Source organism: Podarcis pityusensis, assembly GCF_964106645.2.
Source record: "Podarcis pityusensis genome assembly, chromosome: 17".
Taxonomy (NCBI): Eukaryota; Metazoa; Chordata; class Lepidosauria; order Squamata; family Lacertidae; genus Podarcis; species Podarcis pityusensis.
This window is the reverse complement of record NC_138042.1, coordinates 39,726,120-39,740,584: the sequence shown is the minus strand read 5'-3', so window position 1 is coordinate 39,740,584 and position 14,465 is coordinate 39,726,120. Positions and strand designations below refer to the sequence as shown.

At 40.9% G+C, this 14,465-nt stretch overlaps 1 protein-coding gene across 1 annotated transcript in view; it reads right to left on the bottom strand.

The window, feature by feature from the left end:
- TBX15 (T-box transcription factor 15) overlaps window positions 1–14,465 on the bottom strand; it is a 99,086-nt gene that overhangs the window by 49,956 nt on the left and 34,665 nt on the right. The window contains exon 2 of the mRNA XM_080987152.1: window positions 6,819–7,032. Coding sequence (XP_080843278.1) covers window positions 6,819–7,032 — 214 coding nt within the window. The remainder of the gene's footprint in view (window positions 1–6,818; window positions 7,033–14,465) is intronic.

The window sequence follows — 14,465 nt, the reverse complement described above, 5'->3', positions numbered from 1 at the left end:
TTTCCAATTTAATATATCCTTAGAAGTTGACTTCCCACCCTTAGCTCCAGGGTGTTTTTATCTCTACCCATTTTCTCTATACACAGTGATGTGAACAATCTTGCCTGTTTTATAAACTGAAAAGCCCAGGGCATTGTAACCTTTTCTCATAGAGGAATTTTTCCAGCCCCCTTAATAATGTTGGTGGTCCTTTTCTGAACCTTTTACTGCTGTCCAATATCCTTGCAGTGGGGCAAATGTAACTGCATTGGACGCCTGCCTACAGATAGCTCCATGTGTCAAGGCATGGCTCAAAGGCCCCTTCATGGGAGAATAATTGTTTGCTGACTTCAAACTCAGACTACCTAGGTAAAAGGTAAAGGTGAAGGAACCCTGGACAGTTAAGTCCAGTCAAATTTGAGGGGCACAAGGGAACTGGTGAAAGATACAGCTGCTGCCCAGGCCTGGGATGGACACTTCAGCAGGTCCTCAGTGGTGTTAGCCCCTAACACTGTCAGATTTAAAAAGGTAAAGGACCCCTGAACAGTAAAGTCCAGTCAAAGACGACTATGGAGTTGCGGTGCTCATCTCACTTTCAAGCCGAGGGAGCCAGCATTTGTCCGCACACAGCTTTCTGGGTCATGTGGCCAGCATGACTAAACTGCTTCTGCCGCAATGGGACACTGTGACGGAAACCGGAGCACACGGAAACGCCGTTTACCTTTCCGCCGCAGCAGTATCTATTTATCTACTTGCACGGGCGTGCTTTCGAACTGATAGGTTGGCAGAAGCTGAGACAGAGCAACAGGAGCTCACCCTGTTGCGTGGATTCGAACTGCTGACCTTACGATCGGCAAGCCGAAGGGGCTCAGTGGTTTAGACCCTTATATTACCTATGCCAGGATGGTGCACAAGTGTTTCTCCACTGGCCTCCAACAGTGTGAGGGGCTCCTTGTATGCATTTTGCTGGGGCTGGGAGGTTTTCATGAAATTTGCTTTGCCAAAATGAGCCCCCCAATCAGTGCCAGATTTACGTATAAGCTAAACAAGCTATAGGGCCCCCCAAAAAATTTAAAGGAAAAAAACCTGGATGTACATTTCCAAAATATAAGATAAAAAACAAATAAAATAAAACCTACATACGGCAACAGTGTTTTGTGTTGTGTAGGCTCCTATTTGATATGTGCAAATGGCTTTATATACCTATTAGGTCCATAAATTACCATGTAGCATATATCCAACACAAAAAATAGCGACAATTTGTTGTTGACAAAGGACAGCTGGGCATATGAAGGGTCCCATTACCTTCAGTTGCTTAGGGCGTCATCAAACCTAAATCCCTGACTCCAATACTTCATTTCACATGAATGTTTTACCCAAGAAATAAGAAACAGAAATGGCATGTAAGCATAATGGAGTCTTGGGTACTGATTTCCTTTCTCCCTACGCAGGAGCAGCTCCCCTGCTCAGAGACCTGTGTCTGCAAAGTGTCTACAAATGGCAAGAGATACGACATAAGCAGTGCTAACAGGGCGACAAGTTCTACAAATCCATCAGTGGGTGAGATGCCAAAGAGTTTCGTGGATGCAGAAAGCATCAGTTGCAGGACAGCAAAAGTGGCTGCTAGGAGCCAGCTGGTCCTGGAGCCTGGGACCGCCACTATACAGAACCCAAGAGACTTTTAAGTACTGCAGTACAGATTTCTGAGGGGAGAACGGAGCCAGCTGCAATCATAGTTCAAAGGATGGAAACCAGTAAAAAAAAAAAACCTGACCTAAGTGAAGTCATGGGAGATTTGCCATAGATGTCAATTGGTTAAGATTTTCAGGCTAAGGCAGGGTAACCTCCATGCAGCCAGTGTGAGCAGTCTACAGAAATAACTGTGCAAGTTCAGTGCAAAAGCACAATGGCTTTGCTCCCATCCGACGCAAACGCCATTACATTCCAGACTAACAACATGGGACACAGCACAAGTATGCAGTTAAAAGAGTTTAAAATAGTAGGGCCTCATACAACCCTACCTGTACTCAAGTATTACATATCTCATCTCATTTAGAGACTACTCTTCATTAGAAAAAAAAAGAAAACCAAAGTAACAAAACAACAACGTACAACAATATCCCAACGACAAACAGGAAAGGACATTAAAATTCCTAAACTGGAATTCTTAATCATAAACAAAAGAACAGCAGCCACTATAAGACACTCCAAAATCACCATTCAACAATAATATAACACAGCCTGCTTATTATACAGAAACATCAGGAGGTCCCCAAGTCTTGGGTGGGTAGGTCTTGTGCAACAACTAACAACTCAATAGGGTGATGTGCATCTACACACTCAAAGTTTCATCCAGCTAATTCAACGGAACCTGGATGAGCATCATGAAACTGCATTCAGATGCAATCCCAACACCCACATCCATTGCACACAGCTTGCTTTTATGTGTAGATCACACTCATTGGACCAGGAGGTGAAGGTTTTAAAGACAGACCAAAATGCTGCAACGAATTCCCTAAGCTTAAAGTCACACCATGACATTTCTATTCTACCATTTCTGCCATGAGCTCAGAGTGGGGGTGTAAATGTCAGCCTTTGTCCCCTTTTGTTCCATCTTCACAACAAACCTGTGTGGCTGAGAAATGTCCTGAATGTACCGTCAGTCAATTTATTTGGGGTAAGAGAGGGAGGAGGGAAATTATCTCTCTCTAGATCATACTAATTCATCTTTATATTTAACCAGAACATACTTTTTTTGCTTCACTGAGCCACTGATGCTCAATTTCATTTTAAAAGAGACCCTGCCCAGTACATACTGTGTTTACTGATTTCAAAAAAGTTATATACCGTATCACTTGATTGTAAAAAAACAAACCTCAAAGCGGTCACTTTTTTACACAACAAGTTAAGAACCTATGTCCTGCGTATAGACTTCATAGTGGAATATATAGAATCACGTTTTGTTTTTCTCCATTCCCATTGCTTATATAGTTGGGAATTTTTTTAGCTGTTATTTGTCATGCTGTTTAAATAAACCAACATCTTTTTTAAAAGCACAATTGAGAAGTTCCCTGGGAAAAGGGATTGAGTGTTAAACCACTCGAGGGATTGTAGCTCTAGGATGGAATAGGGAGCGTCCTAACAGCTCACAGCACCCTTAACAAACTGCCCTGAGTGGTATGATGCTGCTTTAAATGTATAGTTCAGATAGCTTGAAGCATCTGCATATCCCATATATACGGCATATACTGCATATACCCCTCTGCCAGCAAACAGGCACAGAGTCACCTCTTAAAGCCTATTTGCAAACCTGCAACTGAGTTGAAGGAGTATTTCCTCACTGAATGTGATATGATTCCATAAATGTGAGAACAGCGGCTGCCAAACATCCATTGTTTGTTTCCAGTGATCTGTGTAATTAGGAACCATGTACGGTCTAAAACAAATGACAAAAACTAGATTAATACTTGTACTCATGGGGAAAAGGAGAGCCTTGAGACAGGTAAGATATGGATTGTTGAAACTTCTCCAAACCCATTGGGTTCATCTGGAGCAGTAGCTCAGTGCCACGTGGACCATAATACAGGCCACAAGCATATCTTACACTTGGTTCCTCTTATGAAATTCAGGGAATTAAAAGAGAGCAAAGAAAAAAGATAATGGAAATCAAACAGTGGGGGGAAAGAGGCTGAATCTCTTCCCCCCAATTTTCCTTCATGTTAAGTGACTGAACACTATTACAGCTGGTGAGTCCTTTCCCTGTCCAAGGTCCTGATTATTTGCAAAAATGAAAATTAATTGGAATTAAAATGGGAACTGGCTGGAATATGCAACGCCAGTTTAAAAGATAACAGACCATTGGGTGCCTCCGAAGGTATCATCACCCAATTGCTTTTAATGGATCTTTTAATATTATTATTTCAAAGCTGAAGTTCTACAAGCTTCCAAATGTCATGAGTTGTTTTTTTTGTATTTGCATATATAGATTACCAGAATCACAGAATCCTAGAGTTGGAAGAGACCACAAGGGCCATTGAGTCCAACCCCCTGCCAAGCAGGAAACACCATCAGAGCACTCCTGACATATGGTTGTCAAGCCTCTGCTTAAAGACCTCCAAAGAAGGAGACTCCACCACACTCCTTGGCAGCAAATTCCACTGTCGAACAGCTCTTACTGTCAGGAAGTTCTTCCTAATGTTTAGGTGGAATCTTCTTTCTTGTAGTTTGGATCCATTGCTCCGTGTCCGCTTCTCTGAAGCAGCAGAAAACAACCTTTCTCCCTCCTCTATGTGACATCCTTTTATATATTTGAACATGGCTATCATATCACCCCTTAACCTCCTCTTCTCCAGGCTAAACATGCCCAGCTCCCTTAGCCGTTCCTCATAAGGCATCGTTTCCAGGCCTTTGACCATTTTGGTTGCCCTCCTCTGGACACGTTCCAGTTTGTCAGTGTCCTTCTTGAACTGTGGTGCCCAGAACTGGACACAGTACTCCAGGTGAGGTCTGACCAGAGCAGAATACAGTGGCACTATTACTTCCCTTGATCTAGATGCTATACTCCTATTGATGCAGCCCAGAATTGCATTGGCTTTTTTAGCTGCCGCGTCACACTGTTGGCTCATGTCAAGTTTGTGGTCAACCAAGACTCCTAGATCCTTTTCACATGTACTGCTCTCAAGCCAGGTGTCCCCCATCTTGTATTTGTGCCTCTCATTTTTTTTGCCCCAGTGCAATACTTTACATTTCTCCCTGTTAAAATTCATCTTGTTTGTTTTGGCCCAGTTCTCTAATCTATCAAGGTCATTTTGAAGTGTGATCCTGTCCTCTGGGGTGTTAGCCACCCCTCCCAGTTTGGTGTCATCTGCAAATTTGATCAGGATGCCCTTGAGTCCATCATCCAAGTCGTTGATAAAGATGTTGAATAAGACCGGGCCCAAGACAGAACCCTGTGGCACCCCACTAGTCACTCTTCTCCAGGATGAAGAGGAACCATTGATGAGCACCCTTTGGGTTCGGTCAGTCAGCCAGTTACAAATCCACTGAGTGGTAGCATAGTCAAGACCACATTTTACCAGCTTCTTTACAAGAATATCATGAGGCACCTTGTCAAATGCCTTGCTGAAATCAAGGTAGGCTACATCCACTGCGTTCCCTTCATCTACCAGGCTTGTAATTCTGTCAAAAAACGAGATCAGGTTAGTCTGACAGGACTTATTTTTCAGAAATCCATGCTGACTATTGGTGATCACAGCATTCCTTTCTAGGTGTTCACAGACTGTTTGCTTAATGATCTGCTCCAGAATCTTCCCTGGTATTGATGTCAGACTGACTGGGCGGTAATTATTTGGGTCCTCTCTTTTCCCCTTTTTGAAAATAGGGACAACATTTGCCCTCCTCCAGTCTGCCGGGACTTCGCCTGTTCTCCAGGAATTCTCAAAGATGACTGCCAGTGGTTCTGAGATCACATCTGCCAGTTCTTTTAATACTCTTGGATGCAGTTCATCTGGCCCTGGAGACTTGAATACATCTAAACTAGCCAAGTATTCTTGTACTATCTCCTTAGTTATTCTGGGCTGTGTTTTCTCTGCTGAATCATTTGCTCCAAATTCTTCAGGTCAGGCATTGTTTTCTTTATCGGAGAAGACTGAGGCAAAGAAGGCATTGAGGAGTTCAGCTCTTTCTGTGTCCCCTGTTTGCATTTCACCATCTTCTCCTCTGAGTGACCCCACTGTTTCTTTGTTCTTCCTTTTGCTACGGACATACCCATAAAAGCCTTTTTTGTTGCTTTTAACCTCTCTAGCAAGCCTGAGTTCATTCTGTGCTTTAGCTTTGTGCTTTACCATTTGAAATGCTTTAAAATTGGCACTAAAGGTTTCATGCTGGCCAGAGGTAAGGCACCAATACTAATAATATATATTTTGGAGGGAGCTTATTGTTTTGCTCTTGTTCTTATTATGCTTTTTTTGTTTTTATCTTGTGTTTTTAGACTGTGAACTGCCCAGAGATCTACAGATGGTGGGCAGTATACAAAATAATAATAAATTATTATTATGATGTGTTATTCTTTTTAACGATCACCCTTCTGAATGAAAATACATATATGTATACATGCATACACACCTAAACATGTACCCATATGGCAACAGTTGCTTTGGTATGGCCATAGCTAGGATTAAGAGATGAAATATGAAAGGTTTTGTGTACAATGATGGCTCATATTTCCTATGTACAGTCAAACCTCAGTTCTCAAACGGCTCCATTTCGGTTCCCAAACTCTGAAAACCTGGAAGTAAATGCTCCGGTTTTCAAACGTTTTTCGGAACCCGAAAAACCCGGTGCAGCTTCCGTTTAGAGCAGGCATAGGCAAACCTGGCCCTCCAGATGTGTTGGGACTACAACTCCCACCATCCCTAGCTAACAGGACCAGTGGTCAGGGATGATGGGAGTTGTGGTCCCAAAACATCTGGAGGGCCGAGTTTGCCTATGCCTGGTTTAGAGTTTCCCTGTTGAACTGAGGCTTCCGCTTTCAGTTTTCGAACGTTTCGGAAGTCAAACAGTCTTCCGGAACGAATTACGTTCGAAAACTGAGGTTCCACTGTATCTCTGTTGTGAAACTTACTGCCAGACAGGGCTGCCTCCAGAGCAGCATAGATGTAAAGCTAAGGCATGGATATTATGGTAAGGGAAAAGTCCCGTTCCAAGCCTCAACCCTTGTCAGTCTTGGGAAATGAGTTTGTGACAAAGCACGGACGATACCGTGACAACCTTTCTATTTCATCAAGTCAATTTCACATTGAAACTCAGAGTCTTGTGCTGAGGGGATGCCTTCATCTTACCTGCCTGCTTTAGTGATGATCATTTCTGTGCCAATATCATGGAACCGTTTCCAGAGGTCAGCACACTGCAGTTCCACCTGGATCTCCTCCATGGATGAGGTAGAAGGTGGTTGAGAGATGGGGCCGCCGGATGTGAGGTCAGAGTGCGTGTCAAAGGAGCAGGATGTCCTCTCAGCCAATGCTTCAGTGTCTGAACCCGTACTCTGCTCTGAATCTAAACAAACGAGAGAGAACACCAGATCAAACTATCAGTTTCTAAAATTCCCCACAGAAGGAAGGCATAAAGAAAAGTCAGCATAAGGATTATTTTTTTAAATAAATAAAATAAAGAAAGACGAGTGAAACGGCATCTCTTTTATTATATGCATGCTATTGTTGTGATTTACAATCTGGTTTCTGGTTTTCTGTTCCTAACATGACATCTGGAATTTTCGTTAAGTTTTAAAGCAGCTGTCTGAAATTGCCCACAATATAAAATATAAATAGCAAGAAATGTATTCAGGATGCACAATAATGGAGCACTCCAACTGGAGATGGGAGGAAAAGAAAGAAAGAAAATTCACTCAACACCAGAGAAATAATGTTCTGGTTACTCATATGTCCTGCCACATATGTTGCTCTTGCAGTTAGGTATTTTTAGACAAAATGCTTGTTTTCCTTCTTTTTAGTATCTCAGAAATAATGGGTGTTGCTTTTGGTTTTGGGGGTTTTTTTTGGCAGAGCTTTCTTTGCAAATATATGTTATTTGTTCCTCTATTATAATTTCTGGAACAATGATTTTTTTTTCCTTGAGAAAATAACCACATTGCACTAAAGCTGCAGAAGGAAGGATGGCGAACATATGGGAAGAATTATTGGGAAAGTAATTGTTATTTCAAGGGACACCTAAGTTTTTGCAGGGGTCTTGGGATATAAAAGTCTGGCTAACAAAGGAGGGGGAAACAGAACGATGGGGCTGAACGAAAGAAATGGCTTGTGCCAAACCATTTTCAAAAACTGCTCTGCAAACACCGAATGTTTGTGGAGGCCATGGCCATGTTGTGAATATTTCCATGGCCTTCTGAGGTTTGGTGAGCTGGAAGGCAGCACAGGGCCTTCTTGGTCATGGCCCCCTGGTTGGTAAATCCCTTTTCTAGAGATGCCCAGCTGCTTCCCTCTATTAAGGCTTCCAAGTGAGCCATAAGAACTAGTTATATTTCGCCAAGCATTTGGCATGATGTGACACTCTCTCCACAATGTGATGTTATTGGATTCCATTATAGTGCTATTAAGGGACGCGGGTGGCGCTGTGGGTTAAACCACAGAGCCTAGGACTTGCCGATCAGAAGGTCGGCAGTTCAAATCCCCACGACGGGGTGAGCTCCCGTTGCTCGGTCCCTGCTCCTGCCCACCTAGCAGTTCGAAAGCATGTCTAAGTGCAAGTAGATAAATAGGTACCACTCCGGCAGGAAGGTAAATGGCATTTCCGTGCGCTGCTCTGGTTCGCCAGAAGCGGCTTAGTCCTGCTGGCCACATGACCCGGAAGCTGTATGCCAGCTCCCTCAGCCAATAGAGTGAGATGAGCGCAGCAAATGGACCTAATGGTCAAGGGTCCCTTTACCTTTACCTATAGTGCTATTTGCTACTTCTTGAGGGAAGTTTTTAATGTATGACATATTAGTGTATGTTTGGTATTTGTGGAAGCCGCCCAGAGTGGCTGGGGAAACCCAGCTGGATGGGCGGGGTACAAATAATAAATTATTATTATTATTATTATTATTATTATTATTATTATTGATGTGATGGTTTCCACATTCGTCTTGCAGTTTCATTTTTTATTATTGTGAGTTGTCTTGTGAACCGAAAGCTGTAGTACGTGTTTTTATACTTGTAAACCGCCCTGAAAGTATTCTTGGATGGTATGCAAGTGTAATAAATAAATATAGGATATACTCTAAGCAATATCACTGGCCCCTCCCTAGGATTTACATTTTGATAAAACGTTAAGCCTCCAGTCCTTTTACTTATAAATAAAAACAGGCAAGCAGTATTCAGTTTTCTTTCCTTTTATTGGTTGTTTGCACAGATAGGAAGTGAAAATTCCAGCAATGTACTGCTAGTGCAAGGAAATGATTTTGCACCAGCCTAGAGAATTTGTACACATTAAACAAAAATCTGATTTATCAAGGACACCAATATGAAATGACACATCCCATATTGCATGCTTAATATGTTTCATTAACTTAGCTATTGATCGTGTTGAAAAACATGAGAACAAACCATCTAACAAGCATTATCCGTGTCACTATAACAAGAATAGAAATATACAAGCAACCAAAATGCATGACTCTCATACAGAATATATTGGAGTCAAAAGTGCAGGAAATGTAAGCAGTTCATACCAATTGAAAGATGTCCCAGGGATTAGAGAATAGTACTTGGCTTTTACACAGAGTGTTCAAAACACTTCACAAAGAATGCAAAAAATGAGAAGCTAGTTTTCAAAAGTGAAATTGACATGTTTAATCAGAGAAAAGTCATTTTCTTTAACATTTGTTAAAGACTGGAAAGCTCACATAGACTTTTTGCATGAAAAAGAAAAAGAAATGATGATATATGGATTTGAGGATTGAAGATAATGTTTGTTTATAGAAAGTGAATATTGTTTTTATATAGAGGACAAATGAATAATAAGAAGTTCTTTATTTTCCAAATCTTATTTTTCTATGTTTCTCTTTTAGCCTCTTTTCTGCTCTTCATTCTTTCTTCCTCTTTCTCTATTTTTTCTCTCCGTCCCTTTTTGTGTATTTACTGTATCTAGATAAAAGCCTTGGTTTGGTTTTTTAAGGGGGGGAAAGATATTAAGTTTTGTATTTTTCTCTATAAACCTTAATTTAAAAAATTATTATTATTATTATTATTATTATTATTATTATTATTATTATTTTAAAAAGGAAGATGTCCCAAGGATTAGAGTAGGCCTTACTTCCAAAGAATAGTACTTGTCTTTTGTATAGAGCAGGGATGTCCAACCAGTAGATCGCGATCTACCGGTAGATCCCCAGCTAATCCTGGTAGATCGCGGGATCCTTATCATGTACAAAAAGTAATGGGGGGAAGCTTAAAAAAAACCTCTCTGCAATCCTCCCCCCAAAAAGCTCAACAACGCAATCCACCCACCCCACGCACGCTCCCCTCCCCTCCAGTGACAATGGGTAGATCACTGCCAGTTTTTTCTATACTGGGAGTAGATCACCGTCTCTTGGGGGTTGGACATGCCTGACATAGAGAATTCAAAACACTTCACAAAGAATGCAAAAAGGTAGAAGCTAGTTCTCAAAAGTGACACCCGTTAATGTTTATTGTAGCTCAACACATTTCGGATCTAAAGTTTCTTCCTGAGGAGCAAGCCTAGACTTACTTTCTTTTTTAAATATATTTTTAATTAATTTTTACATAAAATCCCCCCCCCCCCCAAAAAAAAACATACAACATATTTTCTCATTCAATGTTTTGGACTTCCATCAACCACATCTGAAGATTTTTCAACCTTTATCACTTAATCTGCATTTCATTAATTTCACTATTGCTTTTAATAGTCCTTCCCTAATAGTTCTCTTCATACTTTTCTCTGCAATATTTCACATAGTCCTCCTTACAAAACTTCTTGCAGTCCTACTAGCGTGATCTGTTGATTACAATTGCTTTTCAGATAGTTCACATATTTACTCCAGTCCTCTGAGAATCTCTGATCCCACAGGTTTCGAATCCTTCCTCTCATCTTGTCTAATTCTGCATAGTCCATAAGCCTAGACTTTCTGAAGCAGATCCCACAAACTCTGCTTGCTGCCCATCTGGCTCCAAAAGGAGCCTGGTTCAGAAGCTCAAAGTCTGCATTTGAAGAAAGAAACCTACAATAAACCTCCATCGCTGGCACGTTGGAGAACTGGTTGCTCTCTTTTTGCATTCTGTTGGGTTTCTGTGCCACCCAGCTGACTTGTTTGGATTGTCAAAACACTTCAGATAGCTTATAAGGCCATAACCTTTGCAATAGCTCGGGCTGGTAGGTCAGGATTATTGTGAATGGAGACTAAGACGGAGAGGTTATAGCCTGCCTAATGCCAGCCTTACAAGTTCATGGGAGAATGAATGGAGTTTCCACTGGGGATTCCCTCATTTGTAGCTTAATCTCTTAGGCACTATGCCAGCGCAGCTATAATGTGCTCAAGACTGCCATGATTCAGCCACATCTAATTTATCAAATAGTTTTCATTTGTAACAGCAGCTTTCCATAGTAAACCTATGATCAGAGAAGACTGAACGAGAGGCAGGCAGACATGGGTGTGACTGAAATATACTACACAGTTGTTTGCTTAAAAACTGCTATCAAAAGCTGTTTTCAAGTCATGGGGTTCGAGAAGGCAAAATGAATTTTTTTGTCATTTGACAGAAAATGTTCTGCTGATGAAACATCACCTAATTATTCTGGATTTTTAAGCAACCTCTCTGCCTAAGAAAGAATGGACTCCAATATTGTTTCTCATGAGAAAAGGAATTCAACAAATTATTTCTGTCAGTTGGGTCAAAGACATAGATTTCCCTCTATATAGGCTGTTCTAATGTTTACATAATGCATTCTAACAATTTTGGGCTCCTATAGATGCATGAACCCGGGCAGTATTAGGGCAAAGCCCATGGCACTTCATGTGTTAAATTTACACTGAATTCCCAATGCAAACCTGCATCCAAAATAAGGGCACAAACCCTCCACACAGAATTAAATGCACACAGATGTCAATCCCCATAGGAAGTCAACTGAGCCTTTCCCACCCTCCCACTTTGCCAGCCCTCAGCTGGGCACATATGTTGAGCACACTGCAATATGCCTCACAACAGGTGTCCAGTGGCACAGAGCGTGTTTCTCCCTTGCCAAAAGTCCCTCTTGGGGGAAGGGTGGTTTCAAAGTCTTCAATGGAACTGAAGGCATCTCTTCGGAGAGGCTTCGCAGCGTGCCATTTACAGCTGCCAAAAACCAGTTCAATCAATAAGTGAAAGCTCAAAAAAAGCAAAAACCCTACAGATGAATTGAAAGTTGGCTCCTGCACTTTGGTATCTGTCCTATCAACCAACCCCTGGCTCTACCAATAGGTCAGCCTTCCACCAACCTGGTTTCTTCCAGATCTTTTGGACTACAGTTCCCATCAGCCTCAGCCAGCACAGTCATATTGGTTGGGGCTGGTGGAAGCTGTGGTTCAAAGCATTTGGAAGAGACTACGTTGTGGAAGGCTGATTGCTTCTCCTGCTTCCACCTTCATCATCTGCCAAAGACAAGGATGGAGATAAGATTAATTCTGTGGCCTGGCATTTGGCAACTCAATGTTTCCATAAAGGAAATGAGGGAACTTCCTTCAACTTGTCATTATTTTCCACTCTTATGATGGTATGACAGATGCCAACAATTCCAACAGCAATTATAAAGTTGCCATAATGGTAAGGAGGAAAGCCTCCTGAAAGCATTACAACTGCACATAACTTTAATTTCCCATTACTTCCTGTTTCCCATTATCCCTTCCTGTCCTCTCCTGCGTCTCATCTTTGCCTAGATAGTCAGCCTCTGGGCAAGGGCTTCTTATTGATTTTAGGATTTATCTTTTGCTTTTCAGCTCAAATGAGCATTCAAAGTGGGTAATAATATGGCCAACAAGGAGAAAAACCAAACCCCATTAAAACAGCCCAAAGCAAAAGGCAAATGGAATCAGCAGCATTATCTTAACAGCAGGAAGAATGATGCAAAGCCAGCAGAACTCTCTAAAAGCTTGGCTCAAAAGAAAAAATCTTAGTAAATGATTCAAGAATCTGAAGATCTAGAAGATTTTGAGTGGGAATGAATCCTATCAATGCAGGACCAAAACAGTTCACCTCAACTACCAGTGCTTTCCCACCACACACACATGCCAAAAGCACAAAGAGATGCTCTCGCCACTCAAGAGCACAACTTGGTGTTTGGTGCTTTGCAAGTTATATTTGCAAAGATATTAGCCCCTACAGTTGCATTTCAGATCACGGGGACATCACCATCTTACAAATCTAGCTGTTTCTCTCCTGTCACACACAACAATGTATTAAAAATGCCCTTGCGTAATGACGGTAGAAGAACCAGCAGGAAGCGTTAAAAGTATCCTAGAAGAAATAGAACAATTTGGTCAAGTTGCAGGTTTTTATTTAAACAAAATTATTGCAAAAAATATGGACCAAGAATTAATAGAGGAAATGCAACAAAGGACAGGGTTGGAAGTGGTGAACAAAGTGAAATATTTAGGAGTATGGTTAACCCCCAAGAATATCGATTTGTTTCAAAATAACTATGTACTTGTTTGGAATGGGATAAAAAGGGATCTGGAGGTGTGGGGAAGATTGAAGCTATCTTTTTGGGGAAGGATATCTATGATAAAGATGAGTGTGCTGCCAAGGATGTTATTTCTATTTCAATCACTACCAATAATTAAAGGGGCATCAATTTTCAAAGAATGGCAAAAAATAGTTTCAAGATACATCTGGCAGGGCAAGAAGCCAAGGATTCAGTTTAAGTTATTAACAGATGCGAGAGAAAGAGGTGGCTTCGCCCTGCCAGACTTGAAACTATATTATGAAGCATCATGCCTCTGTTGGTTAAAGGAATGGATTAAATTAGTGAATGGAGAATTGTTAGATTTAAAAGGATTTGATAATAGATTCGGGTGGCATGCATATCTGTGGTATGAAAAGAAAAAAATTAATAAAGGTTTTGAAAACCACATCTTCCGAAGATCATTGATAGAGGTGTGGGAGAGGTATAAAAATTTGTTGGAACCAAGACTCCCCCATTGGCTTTCACCATTGGAAGTGATGAGTGTGAAAAAGATAAACATGAGGGGGAGGTGGATAGCTTATGGAGAATTGATAGTAAGAGGGGGGGGGATGGAAAATGAAGACTTATGAAGAGGTGAAAGAATTTGTTTATGATTGGTTGCACTACTACCAGATTAGTGAAATGTTTAAAAAAGATTGTAAAATGTGTGGATATGAAGGAAAAGAATCAAAATTTCAAATAGAGATATTGAATAATGAGTATAAAAATTTGTCTAAAATGTATAGAACGTTGTTGGAATGGCATACAAAAGATGAAGAGGTGAAATCAGTAATGATACATTGGGCCAGAGATTTTGGTTATAATATACAATATGATGATTGGACAAAATTATGGAATGAAAAGTTAAAATTCACGGCGTGTACCGCGTTGAAGGAAAATGTAATGAAAATGGTATATAGATGGTACATAACACCAGTTAAATTAGCTAAAATGTATAAAACATGTAATGAGTGTTGGAAATGTAAAGAAAAAGAAGGAACTTTCTATCATATGTGGTGGGAGTGCAAAAAGGTGAAAGGCTTCTGGGAAATGATATATAAGGAATTGAAAAAGATGTTGAGATATACATTTGTTAGAAAACCAGAAGCCTTCTTACTAGGATTGGTAGGTAATGAAATTAATAGAAAAGATTGTAAACTTTTCCAATACGCTGTAATAGCTGCAAGAATACTTCTGGCGCAAAGATGGAAGCAGGAAGAAGTTCCAACAGTGGAAGAATGGAGAATGAAACTGACTGAATATGCGGAATTGGATAAACT